A 21,967-nucleotide genomic window follows, 5' to 3' on the forward strand; every position below is an offset into this window, starting at 1 on the left:
CTAAACAAAATACATCAAACTGTAGCAGTGGAAATATGCAGACACGTAATCACACTGAGAAGGCGTCTAAGCTGGCTTGACGCATAGAAGTATATAAAATGCTGCCGAATAAAGATAAATATAGCTAAAAATAAATAAATATAGCAAACCACAGAGCCTGGTCTGCAGTATTTCTCTGATATTGACAGTTCTAATGCCCCCCCCTGCAAATGAATCTTTATTTCAGAATGAAACATAAATTTAAAAAAATGTTATGCTTAAAAACATTGATTGTGAAAAAATGCCACTTGAATCATTGGTTTCTGTAATTACAGTGCCATGTCTAGTGCACAGTAAATCAGCTCCAAACACTACGCGCCAAAAGTTTCCGCCCCGCCCACAGCCAATCCACCAATCAGTAACTCTGGCCAGAGTGAGCATTGAAACGCTACATTAAAGTGACGGCGAGAGCCAATCAGATTCGCCGGTGGAGGTGGCGGCAAAACCCGAAGTTGCGGATTTTCGCGGGAGTTGCAGTCAGACCGGCAGCACCGACACCGGGCTAGACTCGGTTACACTACCCGGGGAGAAGTGAGCAAGCGCCGGATCCAGAGCTCTACCTCTGTCGGTGAACCAGGCACCGGTGGATCTGTTCCAGGACGACAAGTCAGATTAAAGTTCCTCTTGGGTTAGCTGTGTGTGGAGTTTTTTTGCTTCCTTTTTGGCTACATTTATCAAATTTGTATTTTTTTAAAATTTCATGTATTTTTAATTTTGAAAATATTGACTTTAATTCTCTGTTTGCTGTAACTTCATTCCGGATTGAAATCCCCCCCCCCCCCCCACCCCCGCGCCCCCGCCGCTATGTTTGCCCAGTTCTGGGTTTAATTTTGTTCTCTTTGCTGTAACCCAGTTATAGATTTTTTTTTTTGCTTGTCACCCATTCTGGGTTTAATTTTTTTTTCCTTCTCTGCAGTAACCCAGTTCTGGCACCATGCCTTCCACACGGAGCAGCCAAACCACCATCGACTTCCCCAAGAAGAAATCTCATCGTTACTGCACAGTAACTAAAGAAGGGAGGCAAGAACAGGCGCCGAAACCCAAAGAGCTGCCCCTCAGCCCCCGGAAACGTCTTGGTAATGTTGCATTTTACAGGATTAGACACTTCAATTTTTGTTTTTTTTTTTCTTTAATCTGAAAACAACTGGTTCTGTTTGCATTTTGAAAGCTCTGCGCCCTTACATGATCTGTAGTCGAGACACTTTATTTTTAACAATAAGTTCTTTTAGACTGTGTTTGGTCCCTATATTTAACCCCGGAGCGTCTTGTTTCCAACTGCTAACCATTCAATACTGTTGACTTTAAGTGTTTTAGCCAACATAAACATGGAGCAGTAAAGATCATTCGGCCTATCAAGCCTGCTCCATCCAAACACTGGAATTCTCTTGTTCTCCATATATGCCCTAAAAGGGGCCGCCTTGATGGCTTCCAAGAAATTTTCCCAGTTACCATGAGGCAGTTATGAAATATTTCTAAAAGATTGTGGGTGTTGCTGGCAGGGCCAACATTTATTACCCATCCCTATTTGTCCTTGAGAAAGTGGTGAGCTGCCTTCTTGAACCACTGCAGTCCATGTGGTATAGGTGCACCCACAAAGCTCTTTTTTTTTCTTGTGTAGCAGTTTGATCGAACTGAGGGGCTTGCTAGGCCATATCAGCAGGCAGTTAAGAGTCACCCACATTGCTGTGGATTTGGAGTCACGTGCAGGCCAGACCAAGTAAGGGCATTAGTGAACCAGATGGGTTTTTAACAACAATCTGGTACTTTTGTCATCAGCCATTACTGAGGCTGGCATTTTATTCCAGATTTATTAATTTCCCCCCCCCAGCTGCCATGGTGGGATTTCAACTCGTGTCTTCAGAATGTTAATCTGATCCTCTAGATTACTAGTTCAGTAATGTTACCAGTAAGCTACCACCCCTATGTGAATTGTAAATGTTGTTCTGGCTGTGACTTACATTTTACCTACCTCCTGCCACCACCAATGATGGGAGGAGAAGTCCACAAAACTGTAGAAAGTTATAGCACAAGTTATCTCTCAAATGAAAGAGGCAATGATCTCAGCCACACCCTTAGCATAAAATTTCATCCCCCAACAGTCTTCTGTGCAAATTAATTTCTCCTAACCCCTGACTATTTTAAATTGGTTCCTGCTAAATTGATGGACAGAAAAGACCAGCCTAGCCCATCAAACTCCGCAACATGACAGGACACATTTCTCTCCCTTTCATCCACTTCACTGCAGCCATGTAAACTTGAGAGAGAGGGAAAAAGACATGATGACCATGTCAAGTCAGTGACCAGAGAGAGCAACATTGCTGCCCTATTTGCTTGTGACTAAACATCTGGAATAAAGAGTTGGTATTCGTAAAAGTGACTATGCTGCTGTCGGATTGTCGTGAAAGCCCAGCTGATTCCTTAATGTCCTTTTATGGAAGTAAACCTGTCTTTACCTGGTCATTTTTGTTTTTTGAAGGAGGGTGAAGCTTGGAGGCTTGCTGCTGATGGGGCATGTGTGGGGAAGTGATGTGGAAGGGTATGTGCATTGTAAGAGAAACAAAGAAATGGTCAAAAATTGCTTCAGTGACATGAGACCTTTTAAAGGAGGCAAAGTCCAGACTGTTCAGTTTGCAGGGTATAACTGGGCACAGGAGGAAGGGGGCAATACTGGAGGGAAGTATTTAGGTGAAGGTGGAGAAACACTGCACAGTATAGATTGAGAAGTGGGTGTTGGACAATGAGGATTGTGAAAAAAGGGTGATCAAGGTTGAGGTGCTCAGGTATGAGCCACAGGACTATGGTGGCTGGGAGATGGGAGTGTTGGTGAGAAACTGAGTGGGACATGTACACAAGCAAAATACTGCAGGTGCTGGAAATCTGAAATAAACAGGAAATGCTGGAAACACTCAGCAGGCCTGGCAGCATCTGTAGAGAGAGAAGCAGTTAACGTTTCAGGTCAGTGACCTTTCATCCAGGAACAGGTAGCTGGACGGAGCAGCCTCTATGAAGGGGAAGGAGCTGCTGGTCATCAGGCAGGATTTCCGTCGGGCCTGGGACATTGTGTCCATCTGGGGTGGGGTCATTGATGGGACAGTTTTGGTTTACAGTGAAAGGTCAATGGGGTCTATAGAAATGTTGTTTTGTAACCATGTGTCTTTAAACTTTCTAGGTGTTGAGAACCTGTGTAACGTACCCCAACCTCTGCAGTGCTCCCCATCCAAACGGAAGAAGGAAAATCAGCCCATTGCTCCATTAACCCCACGAGGCCGAAAATTAAACTTTGGCGTGAGTCCGTTAAAACCGGCAGCGTGTTCTCCAGGAAAACCCGATCTACTCTCTGCCAGTAAATCACCAAAGCGAACAGCATGTCCTCTCCGCAAGGGGGACGAGACTCCTTGTTCGGAAAGCTTCCGACGAGGGCTGATAGCTCCTGTTGTGAGGCATTTAAAACAGCAAGGTATGTTCAATGTTTAGTGTAAAATTGATCACTTTGCAAACAGGCAGAGACTTCCCCCCCCCCCCCTTCTATTTTGTTTGATTACGTGTGGCTAACTGTGTTCATCAAACTGAGACGGCACCTCTAACAGTGCAGTGCTCCCTCTCAGTACTGCACTGGAGTGTCAGCCTGGCTTTGTGCACAAGTCTCTGGAGTGGGGCTTGAACCTGCAGTCTGCTGATTTGTAGTGAAGTTTACCGGGTAGCACACTAACTATGTCCTACAGCTGGTATTCTCAGACAATCTCCCATCAAGTACTAACCAGGTTTGACTCTGCTTGACTTCTGAGATTGGATGTTTTCAGAATAGTATGGCCATGTGGGATTACTGCATTCTCACTTGCCTTTCTCAATGGTAGTTGCAGTAAGAAGTGATTGGAGAAGCTGATTTATCTCTTTGCCCCATTGCCTTCCTTTACCTTCCCCTGCCTCCTGCAGTGTTAATCCTGCACTTGAAATCTGCAGAATTATACATAGTTCATTAGTTAGATGAAATATACACGTACAAGTGCCATGCAATTTCCATCTACTTTGACCTGGTTGAATTTTGTTAACTTCAGTAACTTTTCAAGTGGGTAACCGAGTTAGTAGGGCATGACAAACCTTACTGATCAAGATTGCCTTTGAGACAAATTGCAGTTGTGAGCTGGAGCTCTGCAGCATGCAAAATGTCTTTGGGCATTTTAGCCATCCTTCTCTTGTACGGTATTCATGTGATTCTGCACAGAGCCGTGGAATTTCAGGGATTAATTATTTTTGATTTATTGTTTCAGATGTGTGTTATCAACAGACCAAGCAGGCATTAAACACTACCATTCCGGAACGCCTTCTAGAACGTGAGAATGAGACTAAAGCCATCTCTCAGTTTTTAATGGATCATGTCTATGGGGAGAAGCCAGGCAGTCTGTACATTTCGGGAGCGCCTGGCACAGGAAAAACGGCATGTGTGAAACGAATTATAATAAATCTACAGGTATTACTGTCTGAAACTTGGCCATTGCTGGTTTCAGCTTCTTTGATACCTCCGTTGGCAACTGTTAAAGTCTGTTTGAGCTAACCAGGCTAGAAGGGCCCAGAACCCCAACTTAAACTGAGTTAGCCAATCTTAGCAACTTGATCCTTTAGGGGCCCCATGTCTCTGGGTTGAAAAGTCATTAAAATGTGCCAGGAGTCCTCTTAAACAGTATCCAGAATGGCCTGCTGGAAAGTGCCCTGGGACCAGCTCTCCTTCAACCATCCGCATTGGCTACCTTAAAGGAACAGCGTATGTCCCCTATGACTGCTCGGAAGGTCCTTGTAATTGTCGAGTATCCTGTAGAGCAGCGTTGTCCTTTTTATAGGTTGCTTAGCTGCATTCCATAGAGACTTGTGGGCATACATAAGGTTTAAATGAATGCTAGTCGTCAATTTGCAAATATCCCAGACTGCTGAAACTGATCTTGGTGTTGTAATTCAGGATTGCTGAGCCAATTTTTGTCAAGAGCAGGCCTTTCTAAATCTCAAGGCCCACAGAATAGAAACAACAAACTAGCACATTAATAGAAGTGCAGAGAGCTTTGATCGTCTGTGGACTGTAGATTGGACACCCCAGCTTTTGTAAAGAGTGTGCAGGACTGGAGGGTGCCTTACACCTGCAAAACTGTACCCTGGGAGAAGGTAATGTTTTCGGGAGGGGAGACAATGTAAATGAAAAATATCTGTATTTGAGCTGGGAACAAGTTTAGTTTTGTTGCTTATTGATGAACAGTTGACCCATGTCAATTCTCATCATTATTGCATTTAATTTCATTGGAGTTCATACAATTGTTTGTCTCTCCCTTTTTGGAGGAAGAAAAAAAGCAGCCAGTCAGCTTCTAATCGCTGTCCAGTGAACCCTGTTGAAATGTGTGCCTGTGTCCAAGGGTGTGATCTGTGACATCGTCCCTTTTAAATACTATTTTTGGGCACAGAAACAGGCCATTCGGCCCAACAGGCTCATACCAGTTGGCCTTCTCCCACCCCTCTTCTAACTCCATTAATACATCCTTCTATTCCTTTCACCCTCATGTTTATCGAATTTCCTCTTTTTTTTTTTAAAAACACATCTGTGCTATTGTCTCAACTACTCCCCTGTGGTAATGAGCTCCATTCTCTGGCTAAAGATGTTTCTCCTAAATTCCCCAATGTTTTATATTTATGATCCCTAGTTCTGGTCGTGCCCTGTGCCCCCTTGATTAAATAGATTGCGTGACACCTGTTTAACGGTACAAAAGCCAGTCATCTCAAAGGGTGAGAATAGCAGGGAAGGAATGGAAGAGATATTCTTGTATAATTTTCAACACTCATTTTGAACTTGAATTACAGGACAAACTTGGTGACGCGGCGGTAATTTACATTAACTGTATGTCACTGAGAAGCTCACAGACCATTTTTCGCACCATCGCAGACGAGCTGGTTGGGAAAGGAAAACTCAAATGTGAAGGAAAGGACTTTGCAAAGAAGCTAGAAAGAAAGCTCACAAGCGCGGGTCCCATGGCGTAAGTAGTTTTCCTGAAACCGTCCATGGATTTACTTTTGTGGGAGAGGAGCAATTTACATTTTCTATATAGAGAATGCTTGGGAAGGATTTTAATTGAGAGGTTTTGGAAGTGTAGATCAGGAGAAACGGTTTCTACTAGCTGCAGGGTTGGTATCCACAGATTTAACATCAGGGGTGAGAGAAGATGTGATTTTTTTTCTTTTTAATATGCAGCGAGTTATGATCTGGAATGCACTGCTTGAAAAGCAGATTCGATAGTACCTTTCCAAAGAGAATTGGATCTGGCAACAAACAGAAGTGTGGGGTTAATCGGTAGCTCTTTCAGAGAGCCAGAACAGACACGATGGGCCAAATGGCCACCTTCTGTACTGTGTGATTCTATTTGACATCACAGGTGCTTTATCAAGGTGTCATAGCGGGAACCAGTATGTCTACAGTTGTAACAAGAATGAGGGCGAATAGTTTTTAGTTGTTAAACCCTACGATTAAATGCTTGTGATAGTGGTAAGCTATTGTTAGGAGCAAGCCGTCGTGTATATACACTAAGGAGGAGGGGTTGAAAACACATGGATTGTCAGTAGAAACTGGGGGTTGGTCATTGAGATATTTGCACTTTTGGGGAGCCCAAAACTATCGGCATAGGTACGATAGTCACTAAATCCAATAGGGAATTCAGGAGTAACTTTACCCAGAGAGTGGTGAGAATATGTAACTTGCTGCCACAAGGTGTAGTTAAGGTGAGTAACATAAATACATTTCAGGGGAAGCTAGATAAGTATATGATGGAGAAAGGAATAGAAGGGTACACTAGTCGGATGGGAGGAGGCTCATGCGGAGCATAAACACCAGTACGACTTTCCCGGATTTTTAAATAAATTGTTTAATGTACATGTTTTGTGTTGGAGCAGGAGCTAGAAAAGCATATTTTTTTGCATGGAGTAGGTGTCAAAAGGAAATGGGTGTGAAGAGTGGGTTTCAGTGTACGGCATAATGAAACTTTAATGGTCGCCGCTGATTCTAAGGAAGCTTGAATTTTATTCACAGCCTTTTGATGTTGGATGAGGTGGACCAACTGGACAGCAAGGCTCAGGATGTCCTCTACAGGCTATTTGAGTGGCCATGGCTCAACAACTCTAGGCTAGTTCTAATCGGTAAGATGTGTTAAAGTTCACCTAATATCAAAATAATGGGCAAAGGCATGACCTAAGGAATTAAATTTTCATCCATTTTCACAAGCAGTCTTTTTTTTTTTTTTAACCCAAATTGATCAACCACTAAATGTCATTTCAGCAGTATTTTCTGCTTACTTGATACCAAGTTTTAAAATGTTCTCCTAAGTGTCATTCTTGGTTGGCAGAACCTACTAGAGAGCTGTGCCTTGATAACATGCACTTGTACAGGGCCTTTAACATAGAGTCTCGAGGTGCTTCATAGGGGCATTGTCAAACATAACTTGGCGCTCAGCTGCATCAGGAGATCTTGGGACAGGTGGGTAAAAACTTGGTCAAAGGGTTAGGTTCTATGCAGCATCTTGAAGGAGGAGAGAGGGACAAACAAATTCCGGAGCTTGGGGCTCCAAGTAGCTGAACACATGGCCGCCAATTGTGGAGAAATTAAAATTGGGGATGTGCAAGCCGCTGGGTACTCTGGATTGACCATCTCTCCTCTCCAGGGAGTGTCCAGTTCCTTTTTATAGATGGCCTCAAAAGTCCAACCCAGTGGATAACACGCAGCAAAACTACAACATGCTGACCAGCGCCCACACAGTGGGCTGGATTTTGCGCTGGAGTTGGTGTTCCTGGGCACCAGAGTGAAAGGGCAGGGAGAACCCCATCTCTGCCTTTTTGTGCTGCACCCCCCCCCCCCCCCCACCGCCCAGAGTAATCCTCTGGTCTTTTTGATTCAAGGTTTTAGCAGGCAGGGTTGGGGATTTTGTCTCCAAGAGCTGCTGGCCAATCAGAGGGCTGGCAGGTCAGCCGTATCCGTACTGCTACTGTGAGTAGTGGCCAACTGCTGGTACCGCAGAGGCCTCTGACCCAGGCCCAGCAGTGGAGCCCCAGAAGATGCAAGTGAAGTGGCGGTGCCGGGGCCAGTCTGGAAGGTCCTGGTGGTGGGGGGGGGGGTTTGTGGTCATTCAGTCCAGGGGGGTGCCATAAAATCCCAGCCACTATGGGTGGTTGCCATGTGGAAGCTAGGTACCCCTCCATGGAAAGGCAGGTGGGAACTAATCATTTCTTAAATAATTCTTCAATGCAACATACAGGGTAGGTGAACCCCTCACTTCATTTTGCTGGAGTTCAGGAAACGAGGGGACAGCAATTAGTCCATCCTTGTTCAATAACTCACCCAAGACAGGATGTGAATGGAATAGCAAGTCTTTAAAGGGCCACCAATAACTGTGGGCCTCCTTCCCTCAGTCTGCAGTCAGCGAGTACCACTGCCTTTGCCTGTGTTACTCAGGATGTAGGTTTGCAACTACAGCTACCACACTGGCCCTATGCCTATAAGTTACATTTGGTGAGTTTTGGTGTTCATTGCAGGCCATTTGTTTTGACCTACAGTTTGACATGGAGGAGGGTTAGGTTTTTCTGAAAGTTAGTTATGTTCCTTGTTTGATCCTCTCTATCTTGCATCTGCAGGACTGACTTGCTGTAAAATGCGCCTATAAATACTCATTGCTAAAATGAGAAGCATGTGTCCCTAGTGATCCATCCTGACTAGATAGCTTGAAGTTTATTAAAAAAAAAATCATGTGGGGAACTGTAAGCTTGAGCTTGCTCAGTGGGAGTGCACTGACCGTATAAATGTTAATGCATTAATCTGGAACATTTACTACACTAATAGAAAGCAAAGTACTGGAAATCTGAAATTAAAAACAGAAAATGCTGGAAATACTCAGCAGGTCTGGCAGTATTTGTGGAGAGAGAAACAGAATTAATGTTTCAGGTCCAGTTGGAAAAGATTAATATTGAAACCAAATGATTCGAATAAATAAATGAAGTTACCAAATTTCAATTTGACTCTAAGCTTGATGTGCAAGTCTAATGATCGGATTCCCATAGAACAGAACAAGATGAGCAAAGTCCATTTGATCTGCATTGACCCAAATTGTGAATTCTCTTCTCAGGAATTGCAAACGCACTGGATCTGACCGACCGGATCCTGCCCCGACTTCAAGCCCGGCCCAAGTGTAAACCTCAGCTCCTGAACTTTGCTCCTTACACCAGGGAGCAGATTGTAGCCATTGTACAGGACAGACTGAATCAGGTACAAAGCAAGTGGCTGGTGTTAGACTCCTTTCTTCTTCTAATTTGTCTTGTTAATTTAAATATCAGAGCATGCACACATGCAGTTGTAACAATGCAAGCACAGGTCTTTATTGAGACATCATACTTCACAGTCCAGTCTGTGTGCTCGGGTCCATCATACTTCACAATTACAGCATTCAGCGGTTTTTGTACTAATTCTATCTTCTTTCTCTACATTCCATGCATGCTAACACTAATTCATAGTGGCAATGACTTGGAACTTGTTGGCTATGTGGGTGGTGGAAGCGGAGACTTTCGATGATTTTGAAAAGAAATTGGATAGGCACTTGAAGGAAATTAAACTTGCAGGGTTATGGGGATAGTATACAGCTTGGACCCCTTGCCTAAGGAGGGCTATAATTGCATTGGAAGCAATTCAGAGAAGGTTCACTAGGCTGATTCGTGGGATGAAGGGGCTGTCTTATGAGGAAAGGTTTGGCCTATATGCCTTGGGGTTTAGAAGACTGACAGGTGATCTTAGTGAAACATCTAAGATTCTGAAGGGGCTTGGCAGGGTAGATGCTGAGCTGATGTTCCCCCTCGTAGTGAGTCTTGAACTAAGGGGCAGAGTTTCAGAATAAGGTGTCTCCCTTTTAAGACGGAGATGAGAAGGAATTTCTTCTTCTAAGGGTCGTTAATTTTTGGAATTCTCATCCCAGAGAGCAGTGGAGGCTGAGTCATTTAATATATTCAAGGCTGAGTTAGACAGATTTTTGATCTACAAGGGAGTCTAGGGTTAAGTGGGGGACAGGCAGGGAATGGAGTTAAGGCCGCAATCAGATCAGCCATGATTTTATTGAATGGGGGAGCAGGTTCATGGGGCCGAATGGCCTATTTCTTATGTTCTTAGTCCCATTCCCCAGCGGGATTGCTGTACAGAGGGTTAAATGGCCATCTTCTGCGCCGTAATGACACTACAGTAAAGATACGTAAAGGTGACGTCAGAATAACAGTATGGAGCCAAAAAAACATGCACTTAGCTACTCTGAATCTCTTCTAACCATCTTGTTACCATGGTTATACTGTCCTCTCCAACTCCTCTTCCGATAAATTTATTACAATAAACACAAGAGACCAGACTAACATATAACACATGCGTGAGTGAACTTCTCACACTCCATCACCCCTTTTTATGAGGAAAATGTGCTTGCCTTAGGCTCACTAATACAATGCATCCAGTGCTCAGCAGAAAGCTCTTGTAACTCATTGTGTGCTGATCCCACAGAGAGCTGGGGCATTGAGGTACTTTGCTAGTGTGAACTCTCACTCCCACAGCTGGTAATCAAGTGTGAATTCATATTGTACAAAGTGGAATATTTTTGGTGGAAAGTAACATCACTGTTTGAACCCTGGGTACCTTATTTAGTTCATATCCTAAACAGAACATGATCTCGAGGGTACACAAGCAGCTACAAACTCTGGAGATGGCTGTTTCTGTTTCAAAGGAGTAATGAAGACACTTCTGCTTGAAGTTGCAAATGTTAAACTGGCACCCACTGCCCCAGGTCTGAGCTTTATGAAGTAACAAACTGGAGCTTACATTAGAAATCGGAGCAGGCCAATCAGCCCTTCGAGCCCGCTCTGCCATTCAATGAGATCATGGCTAATCTTCTACTTCAATACTATTTTCCTGCACTATCCCCATATCCCGTGATATTTTTAATATGTAGAAGTCTCCGTCTCAGTCTTGAACATACTCTGTGACTGAGCCTCCACAGCCCTTTGTGGTAGAGAATTCCAAAGTTTCACCACCCGAGTAAAGAAATTCCTCCTCATCTCCGTCTGAAATGGCCTTCCCCTTATTCTGAGACTGTGTCCCCTGGTTCTGGACTCCCCAGCCAGGGGAAACATCCTTCCTGCATCTACCCTATCAAGCCCTGTAAGAATTTTATATGTTTGAATGAGATCATGTTTCGTTTTCCAGAGAATAAAGGCCCAGTCTATTTAATCTTTCCTCATAGGACAATTCCTCTTGGAAATTAGTTTGGTGAACCTTTGTTGCATTCCCTCTTTGGCAAGTATATCTTTCTTCGGGTAAGGAGACCAAAACTGCACACAATACTCCAGGTGCGGTCTTGACAAGACTCTATATAATTGCAGTAAGACATATTTACCCCTGCACTCAAATCCTCTCGTAATAAAGGCCAACGTACCATTTGCTGCCTTAATTGCTTTCTGTACCTCCATATTGGCTTTCAGTGGCTCATGAACAAGGGCACCCAAGTCCCTTTGAGGTTCAACACTCCCGAGCCCCCCTCCATTTAAGAAGTACTCTGTATTTCTGTTTTTCCTACTAAAGTGGATGACCTCACATTTCTCCACATTGTATTCCATCTGCCAAAATTTTGCCCACTTGCTTTGCCTCTCCAAATCCCTTTGAAACTCCAACAGGTTTGTTAAACCCGATTTCCCTTTCATAAATCCATGTTGACTCTGCCCAATCCCACCATTATTTTCTAAGTGTCCTGTCATCACATCCTTTATAGATTTGAGCATTTCCCTACCACAGATGTTAGACTAACAGGTCTATAGTTCCCAGTTTTCCCTCTCTCCCTCCTTTCTTAAATAGCAGAGTTACAATTGCCACCTTTCAATCTGCAGGAACCATTCCCCCAGTGATCCAATGGTCACGTGCTGCCGAATGTGAAATCCAACTATACGAACCAGGAATGCCCCAGGTTCTCTGGACTCACTGACTAGAGTGATGTTGAATGTCTTCTGATCTGGAATAATGCAAAATTGCCATTCGTGATCCCTTTCCAGTGATGGTGCTGGAACGTGTGTGACAGGTCAAACCAAATCAAAGTTCAGATGTGACACCCTCTGAACGACTTGCTGTGCAACTGTCTATCTGACTCCGCTACCTGAGGAGGGGGAAGGAAGTTGTCAGAGACGACCGTCCCTCAATGCATCTCAATTTGTTTCATTTTTAACTGTGTGGGAAAAGCTAAGTGCTTGTTGAAACAGTCAGCTGTCAAGGGGAGGGAAAGACAGTGGTGTAGTGATGATGTCACTGAACTAGTAATCCAGAGGTTCAAGCTAATGCCCTGGGGACCATGGCAGTTGGTGGAATTTAAATTTAGTTAATTAATAAAAATCTGGAATTGAAGGTTTCCTTTTCATGGCACCATTACTATCATTGATTGTCATTAAAAACCCATCTAGTTCACTAATGTCCTTTTTAGGGAAGGAAATCTGTCATTGTTACTTGGTCTGGCCTACATAGAAACATAGAAAATAGGAGCAGGAGTAGGCCATTCGGCCCTTCGAGCCTACTCCGCCATTCATTATGATCATGGCTGACCATCCAACTCAGTAACCTGTTCCCACTTTTGCTCCATACCCTTTGATCCCTTTAGACCCAAGAGCTATATCTAACTCCTTCTTGAAAACGTACAATGTTTTGGCCTCAACTGCTTTCTGTGGTAGCGAATTCCACAGGCTCACCACTCTCTGGGTGAAGAAATTTCTCCTCATTTCAGTCCTGAAAGGTTTACCCCGTATCCTTAGACTATGACCCCTGGTTCTGGACTCTCCCACCATTGGGGACATCCTTCTTGCATTTACCCTGTCAAGTCCTGTTAGAATTTTATAGGTTTCTATGAGATCCCCCCTCACTCTTCTGAACTCCAGCCGAATATAATCCTAACCGACTCAATTTCTCCTCATACGTCAGTCCCGCCATCCCAGGAATCAGTCTGGTAAACCTTTGCTGCACTCCCTCTTTAGCAAGAACATCCTTCCTCGATAAGGAGACTAAAACTGCACATTATATTCCAGGTGTGGTCTTGCTATGAAGGCCAACATACCTTTTGCCTTTTTTACCGCCTGTTGCACCTGCAGGCATACCTTCAGCAACTGGTGTACGAGCACACCCAGGTCTCGCTGCATATTCCCCTCTCTGTTTATAGCCGTTCAGATAATCTGCCTTCCTGTTTTTGCTACTAAAGTGGATAACCTCCCATTTATCCACATTATACTGCATCTGCCATGCATTAGCCCACTCACTCAACTTGTCCAAATCACCCTGAAGCCTCTCTGCATCCTCCTCATAACTCACCCTCCCACCCAGTTTTGTGTCATCTGCAAATTTGGGGATATTACATTTAGTTCCCTCATCTAAATCATTAATATATATTGTGAATAGCTGGGGTCCTAGCACCAATCCCTGCGGTACCCCACTAGTCACTGCTTGCCATTTGGAAAAAGACCCATTTATCCCTACTCTTTGTTTCCTGTCCACCAGCCAGTTTTCTATCCATCGCAATACACTGCCCCCAATCCCATGCGCTTTAATTTTACATGCTAATCTCTTATGTGGGATTTTGTCGAAAGCCTTCTGAAAGTCCAAAGAAACCACATCCACTGGCTCCCCCTCATCGACTCTACGAGTTACATCCTTGAAGAATTCCAGTAGATTTGTCAAGCATGATTTCCCTTTCGTAAATTCATGCTGACTCTGCCCGATTCTACCACTGTTCTCCAAGTGATCTGCTATAAAATCTTTGATAATGGACTCTAGAATTTTACCCACTACTGACGTCAGGCTGACTGGTCTATAATTCCCTGCTTTCTCTCTACCTCCCTTTTTAAATAGTGGGGTTACATTAGCTATCCTCCAATCTGTAGGAACTGTTCCAGAGTCTATAGAATCTTGGAAGATGACAACCAATGCATCCGCTATTTCTAGGGCCACTTCCTTAAGTACTCTGGGATGCAGACCATCAGGCCCTGGGGATTTTTCGACATTCAATCCCATCAATTTCCCCAACACCATTTCTCTACTAATACTGATTTATTTCAGTTCCTCTCACTAAGCCCTGTATTCCCCAACATTTCTGGTATGATATTTGTGTCCTCCTTTGTGAAGGCAGAACCAAAGTATGCAGAGTATACATGTGACTCCAGACCCAGAGCAATGTGGTTGATTCTTAACTGCCCACTGAAATGGCCTAGCAAGCTACTCCGTTGTCAAGGGCAATTAGTGATGGGCAACAAATACTGGCCTTGCCAGTGGCACCAACCTCCCATAAAATAATTTTTTTTTTTAAAAAAAGGCAAAATCCATTGGTTGCGATCAGTCAATGCTTGCCTGTCTTGCTCTTTATGGTTTTATCTGCCTGTTTAATTCTGTGAAGACATTACTGAGCTGTAACAGTGTCTTTTTTTCTTAAAGGTTCCTGGAGAGAAGGTCTTGGATGCTGTTGCCGTTCAGTTCTGTGCTCGCAAGGTTTCAGCCGTATCTGGAGATGCTCGCAAAGCCTTGGACGTGTGCAGGTAGGAAATGGCGATCACTTTATCCACCTGCTAAAGTTGGGGCTGTTTCCTAAGCCCAGAATGGTTGAGGAGAGTAGAATGGTTCTTGCATTAAAATTAATCAAAAACCCTGGCTCTGGTTGCAAGGGACTTTGAGGCTTTGCTGCTTTTGGTAACTCATTGATGTCAATGATGACCCCCGCCCCCCCCCCCCATCTCACCTGACCAGGTAAGTGGTGGCAAGGATACAGAATGAATTTCTAAAACAAGTAGTCTTGGTGTCCCATGTACACATTAATATCCTGTGGATAATTGGCCAGGTGCTTGCATTAAAAGTAAATTGGGCTTCAGAAGTTTGTTTTTTTTATATGGGGTTTTATAAAGGCACTTTTTTTTATTTTGGAAGGTTGTCACCAGTTGATGGTCTTAATCCATGTTACCTATGTACTTACAGACGTGCTGTGGAGATTGTGGAATCGAATATTCGAGGACAGGCTGCACCGAAGCCAGTGATGGAAAGTAAGTTGATGTAAGAGGTAGAACAATATCTCATGCAAGAAGTTGTGCTTGAGAACTACTGACAGTTTCCAAAAGTTAAAGCTGGCAGATGTGTAGTTTAAAGCGGCTTCAGTAACTCTTAAACACTTTGTGCTGACAGCTCCAGGCTATTCTGTGCTTTTAGGGGTTCCTTAAAAGGTTTCATCTCGTGTACCATGGCTCAGGAAAGTCTAATTACAGTGGACATTTTTACATCAGCTCGAGGGGTTCTGGGGAAGGGTGCCCTCTAATTTCTACTTACTTTCACCTGGACACTCCCAATGAAAAGGAAACCACAGTTTCCATTCTACCCCTCCCTTCAGAAGGCTCACTAACTTATCTTGTGAAGAATGGAGCCATCCAGGACTGGAAGGTGCCGGCGTTAATCTCTGGCCTTAGCTGGTTGCTAAGGGAGAAGTGAAGATGCTCCCATTCATTGTTTTGGTGCCGCTTGGTAAGGAGAGCAGAAAATTGGCCCGGTTTCAAATTCCTGATCTCCCTCCCACCCTCTCCTCTCCTCTCCCTGGATTTTTGGTGAGGTTATGGTCCGAAGAAGATGCAATGCCCTTCTAAGCTTTAATAACTCCAGGTTGGGGTGTTAATTGGGTAAGGTGAGAAGTTTTCCTTGGGGCTGATTTATGATGGGTTATTATTAGTACCTTGGAGTACTTAAGTGCCACATTAACTATTAAACAGTCTAAACGGATTTGTGGATTTCACCCATGTCAAAATGCTGGTACTGATGAATGGCAAATATTTAATATCAGCCACATTCGGGTCGGGTACAGATGCTTCCCCATTCTACCCCATCCCCAGAATAGAGATTTTCTTTTTTTTTGCTTTATTACTAGACAAGCAAGGCTGGATGTAGTTGAAATGGATTTTGTTAATGCTTTTAAGGTTAGTTAATGAAATGGTTGGTTTCTGCTCAATGATTGAAATCTGCATGTTTTAGTGCTTCCATTCATAGGAGTATTTCTCTGTTTGAAGCTAAATCTCCTGTGAAGGCTGCTCAGTCTCCAGGCTTAAAGAAGGTGGGATTGCCGCACATTTCCCAAGTCATTTCCGAAGTATATGGTGACCGGATGACATCCAGCTCTGGGTCTGATGAGTGCTTTCCTCTACAGCAGAAGCTGCTGGTCTGCTCACTGCTTCTCCTAACCAGGGAATCCAAAGTGAAAGAAGTCACTCTCGGAAAGGCAAGTGGAACCAAATTTGGACTTTTTTTATGGAAGTTTGTAGATCAATGGAACTTTTCCCAACCTTTCTTTCGGATGAGATATTAAACCGAGGCCTTGTCTGCGCACTCTAGTGGCTGTAACAGATCCCATGGCACTGTGGGAAAAGAGCAGGAGAAATTATCATGGCCGATTGTTTATTTTTTAAAATTCATCTGGTCGTTATCTGTGGTTTGTGGGAGCTTGCTGTGTGCAAATTGGCTGCATTTCCTACATTACAACAGTGACTACATGTCAAAAGTATTTCACAGCACTTTGGGATGTCCTGAGATTGTGAAAGACAGTAGCTCACAGCCAATACTCAGTACTTTACTTGACATGGAACAGGGCAGGACTGAGCTTTGTGTCTGTTTCAGTTTTATAACTGAGCAATTGATGTGCTAATGCTTGTCATTGCCTTTTTTATTTTAAAACCCTTGTGTTTATGAGTACACTTGGTGTGCACTGTGTGTAAGGAGGGTATTTACGAGGTTCTGTGTTTCAGCTTCACGACACGTACAGTAAAGTTTGCAGAAAACAGCAGATGATCGGTGTGGACCAATCGGAATGTTTGTCACTCTGCAGCCTCCTGGAATCCAGGGGAATAGTGTGGCTCAAGCAATCCAAAGAAGCTCGACTCACTAAGGTAAGAGTAACCGAGCTTGAATTGAATTTATTTGTGATTTTTAACCAGCGTTGATCTGTAATTTGTTAAATTAGTGACACTCCTTGTACACTCCTCTGCCCAGGCTGCGGGTTCTGGAATTCACTCCCTAAACCTCTCCCCTTTTAAGGTGCCACTTTAAGACTTCTTTGACCAAGCATTTGGTCACCTGTTCTATATCTTGTGGCTCATTGTCAAATTTTATTTGGTTACGCTCCTGTGAAACACCTTGGGTTGTTTTATTATGTTAACAACAACATGTAAATGTATGTTTGGGTATTGTCATTGAGTTATGCCTGCAGCTGCAAACTTCTTCTAGATCTGGCTTTGCAGGCTGCTGATCCCTAGTATCATTTGCTGTGTCTTAACTTTCCATCTACTAAACCATGGAAGACCTGCTATAAGGATGATCCAACCCCTGATGCTCTGCAATGGTTGAGATTTGCCTGTGGATATCAGGATGTTTAGCACAGACAAACGGTGCAGAAGTAGAGCTGCTGGTTGAGCATTCAGCCCCTCCGTACCAGTCAGCCTAAGAAAACCTTACCCGTGGTACTGCAGCTGGTTCTCCGTGCTAACAGCCTATTAATACTGCCTCATTTGTTTCACAGCTCTGCTGCAGAAGTTGGGACTGCTGCTGTAGCACTGCCATCGTATAATTGCAGCACAAGCGCCGATACTCCTGACCCTGTAGTTTGTCTCTTTTTCTGCTTTTGTGGTGTACCTGGTCCTGTGCTTGCTCAAACGCTGGCTGGCTTTCCTCTGTCTGGGAGATGAGCCTGAACCCAGGGCTCCTGCCACAAACCACAGCTCCCCACTGCTCTGGATGGTACTCGTTTAGCTTGTAGGGCAATGGTGCTGGTCGTGCCTTTTATCATCTTTCGTTAACGTTGCTGCTGCAGCTGGAGGTCTGGGACCTTGAGTCTATCACTTTAGATGCCTAACTGTCTGGCGACAGTGAGCAGGAGAGTGGGTGATGTGACTGATCCAGCAACCAACCAATCCTTTTTGTATCCCGCTGACCTGAAGAGTTAGGGCAAGTGTCCCAATTTCTCAGCATGTTAACATGTCGGGTCTCCTGAGATCTGAAGCCTTATTTCACTCGGGATGTACAGAATAGATGGTAACCATTGCCTGTTAAAGTAGGGTGGGCAGGAAATGAAATCTGGCAGGGTGAGGTGTGGTACTGATCTATTTAATAAGTGGGCATTGTGTACTAATTTGATCTACTCTTTTTCCTCTTCAGGTTGCCCTGAAAATTGAAGAGAGGGATGTTGAACATGCTCTTTGTGACAAGGCGTTGACGGGGTGCATTTTACAAAGGGGACTTCCTTGAGTGTTTTTAAAGTGTATAAAGTTTTAAAGGGGTTTTAATGATTCCCATTGCCTTGGTGCTGCCTGTAAAATGGATGTGTCAGGATCAAATGTTGCTGAAATATTCTGTCAACTTGATCTGCAGTGAGTCCATTCCATAATTTATCTCGTGTGCACAAGACCAATCTTGGGCTGTGATGTTTTTGAAGTGTGTCGATATCCAGTACTGATTTTGTCTTTGTATCTGTGTTCGATTCTGGTTAACAAGAGCACAGGCCAGGTTCATCAGCAGCCTTGGCAAAACTGCCTGAAATCAACAATGTAGAGGGAAAAGTTCAAGTGGAATTTTTAACTTAATACAGGATAGTCCATTTTAAACTACTGCTCTTCCAAAAGCTTATAGCAGGCCGGAGAAGGAGGTGTATTTTAAATATGATGGTGACTGTGTTAACTTCCTTTCTTCTTGAAGCATATCTGAGATGGGTTACTCGTGGAATACTCAATTACACCCCATCACCTTGGGGCCACATGTGTCTGGACTGCCTTTTTTTTAAAAAAGCTTTTTATCAGCAGTTTTACTTTTTTAAGTGGCCTTGCCAAAATGGAGGTTAATTTTGTGTTGCAAGCTGATAAATTTGTAACGTGAGTTGAGACCTGCACTAGTTCTGATTTAAGATCCTTGAGTACTGGAGGGAAATGATTATTCTCTGCCTCTCCTTTTTCCCCCCCAACCTCCCTGCCCCTTTTTTCCAGTAGGAGGGGGTGGGGGGAAGAAATGGACGAGAAACTGCTTCACCTTTGCTGTTTTAGCATTTAGTCTTAATTACACTGAGGAGCATAGTTGCATGCATTTGCTAAAGACTTTGGAAATAGATTTGTCATGTTAAAGGGAATATTTATTTCGCCCTTCAGTTTAAATGTATATCTATTGTATACGATGTATTGTGGAATCTTTTAGAATAAAGACATTTCAATGTAGTGGTGCCTTTCTTTTGAGTCCCTGCCCACAGTGGGGATGTGGATCTTTCATAGTTGCTGCTGCCTCCTGTCCCCCGATCTCTGGCAACCACTGCCCCCTTAAAGGCAAATGTTTCTGAATGACCGTTTTGATAATGCCTCTTTGGACGAATGCTTTCTGGCCTAATTTTTAGAATATATATCACGAAATGGCTGTTGGTTCCTCCGCTGCTGAAGTTTTTGAGGGAGTGCAGCCAAACTGTGCTTGATTTATGAAGTGGTATGAGTGACAATCCTGAGCTCCTCCGATATTGTCCAATAGAAAGCGCTGACTAGCCACTCTCTTGTGGCGGTGCTGTTGCATGTGCGAATAGAAAAAGCCTTGCACAATAGTTAAGCTGTATTCACATCTGTCTATTTGCAAATATTTGCCATTCACTAAAAGGAAGTAAAGCACTTGCAACAGTTTTTTAAAAAAAAACACTTCATGCCCTTTTTGTCTCTCCATTTACCAACAAACCCATTAAGTACACGAGCACGCAACGTGCAAGTATAACTGCTGATGTTAGATACCCAATGACTGTATTACCCAGAAATGCAATTAGCCACATTTGGATTCCCATTAGTCGCATGTGACCAATTGCTAATGTATTAGATGCAAGAAATTGACCAGCAGGGAAGGACCAGTTGATGAATGGTGACCTGCAGTCTAGTGGTTTGTTGGTGTTGGTTTAGCACTAGTTTTGCTCAAAGCTGCCATTTCTACCCATGTGCTTGAGACCTGTTTCATTTTTTTGTTTACAACCTGAGGGCAATGGGGATGAGTTTGCCTGGCTTGTGTAAGCCCTTTTGCATTAATCTGATTTTGTATTTTTTATAAACTTCAATTTTTTTTTTATTCATTTGTGGGATATGAGCATCATATCAAGACCAGCATTTGTTGCCCATCCCTGACTTCCTGTGAGAAGGTGCCTACTTGAATCGCTGCAATCTATGTGGTGTGGGTGTACCCACTGTGCTGTTAGGAAGGGACTTCCAGGATTTTGACCCAGTGACAAGTCAGGATGGTGTGTAACTTGGAGGGGAACTTCCAGGTGATGGTGTTCCCATGTCCTAGGCCAGGGTTGTCCACTTTTTTCGTGTGGGTGGGTCAACATTGCCATTTTTGTCTTACATAGGGGGCCAGTGAGACAATTTTGGAAAGATAAAGGTATTAAGTTCTTATTATTAATCATACAAATGCACATTTGCTGTTGCTTTGAAGAAACTTTAATTTATTGACTTACTTTTTCATCACTATGTTGGATAGTGATTTAGTGAGACACCTGGCATTTTTTTGCTTGCACCAGTAGTCTATGTTTGCCCACACACGTAGCGATGCGGAGTATTCCAGATAGATGTCCATCTGTCAGGAATGATCTTGATCTCGCTCTCGTGCTCTCTTTTTTTTCTCCCCCCTCCCCCCCCCCCCCCCCCCCCCGCCCTTTCTCTCTCTGTCACACTCTGTCTCTGCCCTGTTTTCCCCCTCGCTGTCTGTTTCCCCTCCCCCTCTGACTCTGTTCCTCTTCTGCGTGTGTGTGTGTGTCTCTCCTCCTCTGTATTCTCCCCCCCCCCCCCAACAGTTGCAGAGAATGGGAGTGCTCAGCACAGCAGCTTTGTGGTTGGCCAGTTTTTTTTTAAGTCATGCTGTCATTTTCACAGCTGACAGGTGCTGGCAATGGCAAAAGTGGTTTCCCAACTTCGAATGGATTCAGGGTTTTGAAAAAATAAAAGTCAGAAGCCGTCTGAAAACCTGTTGCTAGCACCTGTCAGCTGTGAACCTGACCCTGATTTTTTTTTTTTTTGATAAGTCTTCTGGAAGAAGAATGGAAAATTTCTCATCTCTGACACAGCTGTGGGCTGGATCCTGGCCCGTGTGCCTTATGTTAGGCAACCTTTTTCTCGGTGGTAGACATTGCAGGTTTGGAAGATGCTGTCGAAGGCGTCTTGGTGAATTGCTGCAGTACAGCTTGTATAATATGGTGGTGATAGAGGGAGTGAATGTTTAAGGTGGGGAGTAGGATGCTGATCAAGCTCGCTGCTTTGTCCCAGATGGGGTCGAGCTTCTTGAGTATTGTTGGAGCTGTACTCGTCAAGGCAATTGGAGAGCATTCCATCACGCTCCTGACTTGTGCCTTGTAGAAAGCAGACAGGCTTTGGAGAGTCAGGAGGTGAGTTACTTGCCGCAGAATTCCCAGCCTCTGACCTGCAATATTTGCACCCATGTAAATTAACAAGGGATCTGATCCTGAATGAAAAGCCTTTCAATTTGTCATGTCCACCCCTTGTACCTCCCTTCTACTCTTGGTGCTGCTTTTAATTTAAAGGGAAAGGGTAATTAAATCTGGGTGGGGAAGAGAAACTGGGGAGTCTATCATTAATGGGGTATTGAGGCTTTGTTATAATGTACTAAAAGGCAATAGCATTAAACCATGTTATGCCCCATTACTAAAGGGGCCACTGATAATGCATAGATCTAAGAAATGGGTGAGATTCTACAGTTCTTTAACAAGCAACTGCAGTGAATTTACCCACAGGAAAGAATGGTACCACATAAAAGGCTAGTCAACAAAATTGAGGCTCATGGAATAGGAGAGGCAGTGTCCCATTGGATAAAAAAAAT

The 21,967-nt window shown here is 43.8% G+C and overlaps 1 protein-coding gene across 2 annotated transcripts; it reads left to right on the top strand.

Moving 5' to 3' along the window:
• Window positions 1-516: 516 nt before the first annotated feature.
• cdc6 (cell division cycle 6 homolog (S. cerevisiae)) lies at window positions 517-19,291 on the top strand. 2 transcript variants are annotated; one of them, XM_068013004.1, is made up of 12 exons: window positions 517-674; window positions 956-1,115; window positions 3,209-3,496; window positions 4,308-4,507; window positions 5,878-6,050; window positions 7,097-7,203; window positions 9,180-9,319; window positions 14,537-14,637; window positions 15,071-15,135; window positions 16,144-16,352; window positions 16,876-17,016; window positions 18,281-19,291. In XM_068013004.1, the coding sequence occupies exons 2-12, from the start codon at window positions 974-976 to the stop codon at window positions 18,368-18,370; spliced, it is 1,656 nt and encodes a 551-aa protein (XP_067869105.1). In that variant the 5' UTR covers window positions 517-674; window positions 956-973; the 3' UTR covers window positions 18,371-19,291. The 2 variants fall into 2 exon arrangements, with proteins under 2 accessions (XP_067869105.1, XP_067869104.1); XM_068013003.1 differs by having other exon boundaries at window positions 517-667.
• Window positions 19,292-21,967: the final 2,676 nt, after the last annotated feature.

The sequence above is a fragment of the Heterodontus francisci genome, chromosome 33, assembly GCF_036365525.1.
Source record: "Heterodontus francisci isolate sHetFra1 chromosome 33, sHetFra1.hap1, whole genome shotgun sequence".
Lineage (NCBI taxonomy): Eukaryota > Metazoa > Chordata > Chondrichthyes > Heterodontiformes > Heterodontidae > Heterodontus > Heterodontus francisci.

Bases quoted from the DNA above. Each gene is read 5' to 3' on its own strand.
- cdc6 (XM_068013004.1), top strand. From the start codon at position 974: ATGCCTTCCACACGGAGCAGCCAAACCACCATCGACTTCCCCAAGAAG. The intron at 1,116-3,208 runs GTAATGTTGCAT...TAAACTTTCTAG, and splicing joins CAGCCCCCGGAAACGTCTTG to GTGTTGAGAACCTGTGTAAC. The intron at 14,638-15,070 runs GTAGGAAATGGC...ATGTACTTACAG, and splicing joins AAAGCCTTGGACGTGTGCAG to ACGTGCTGTGGAGATTGTGG.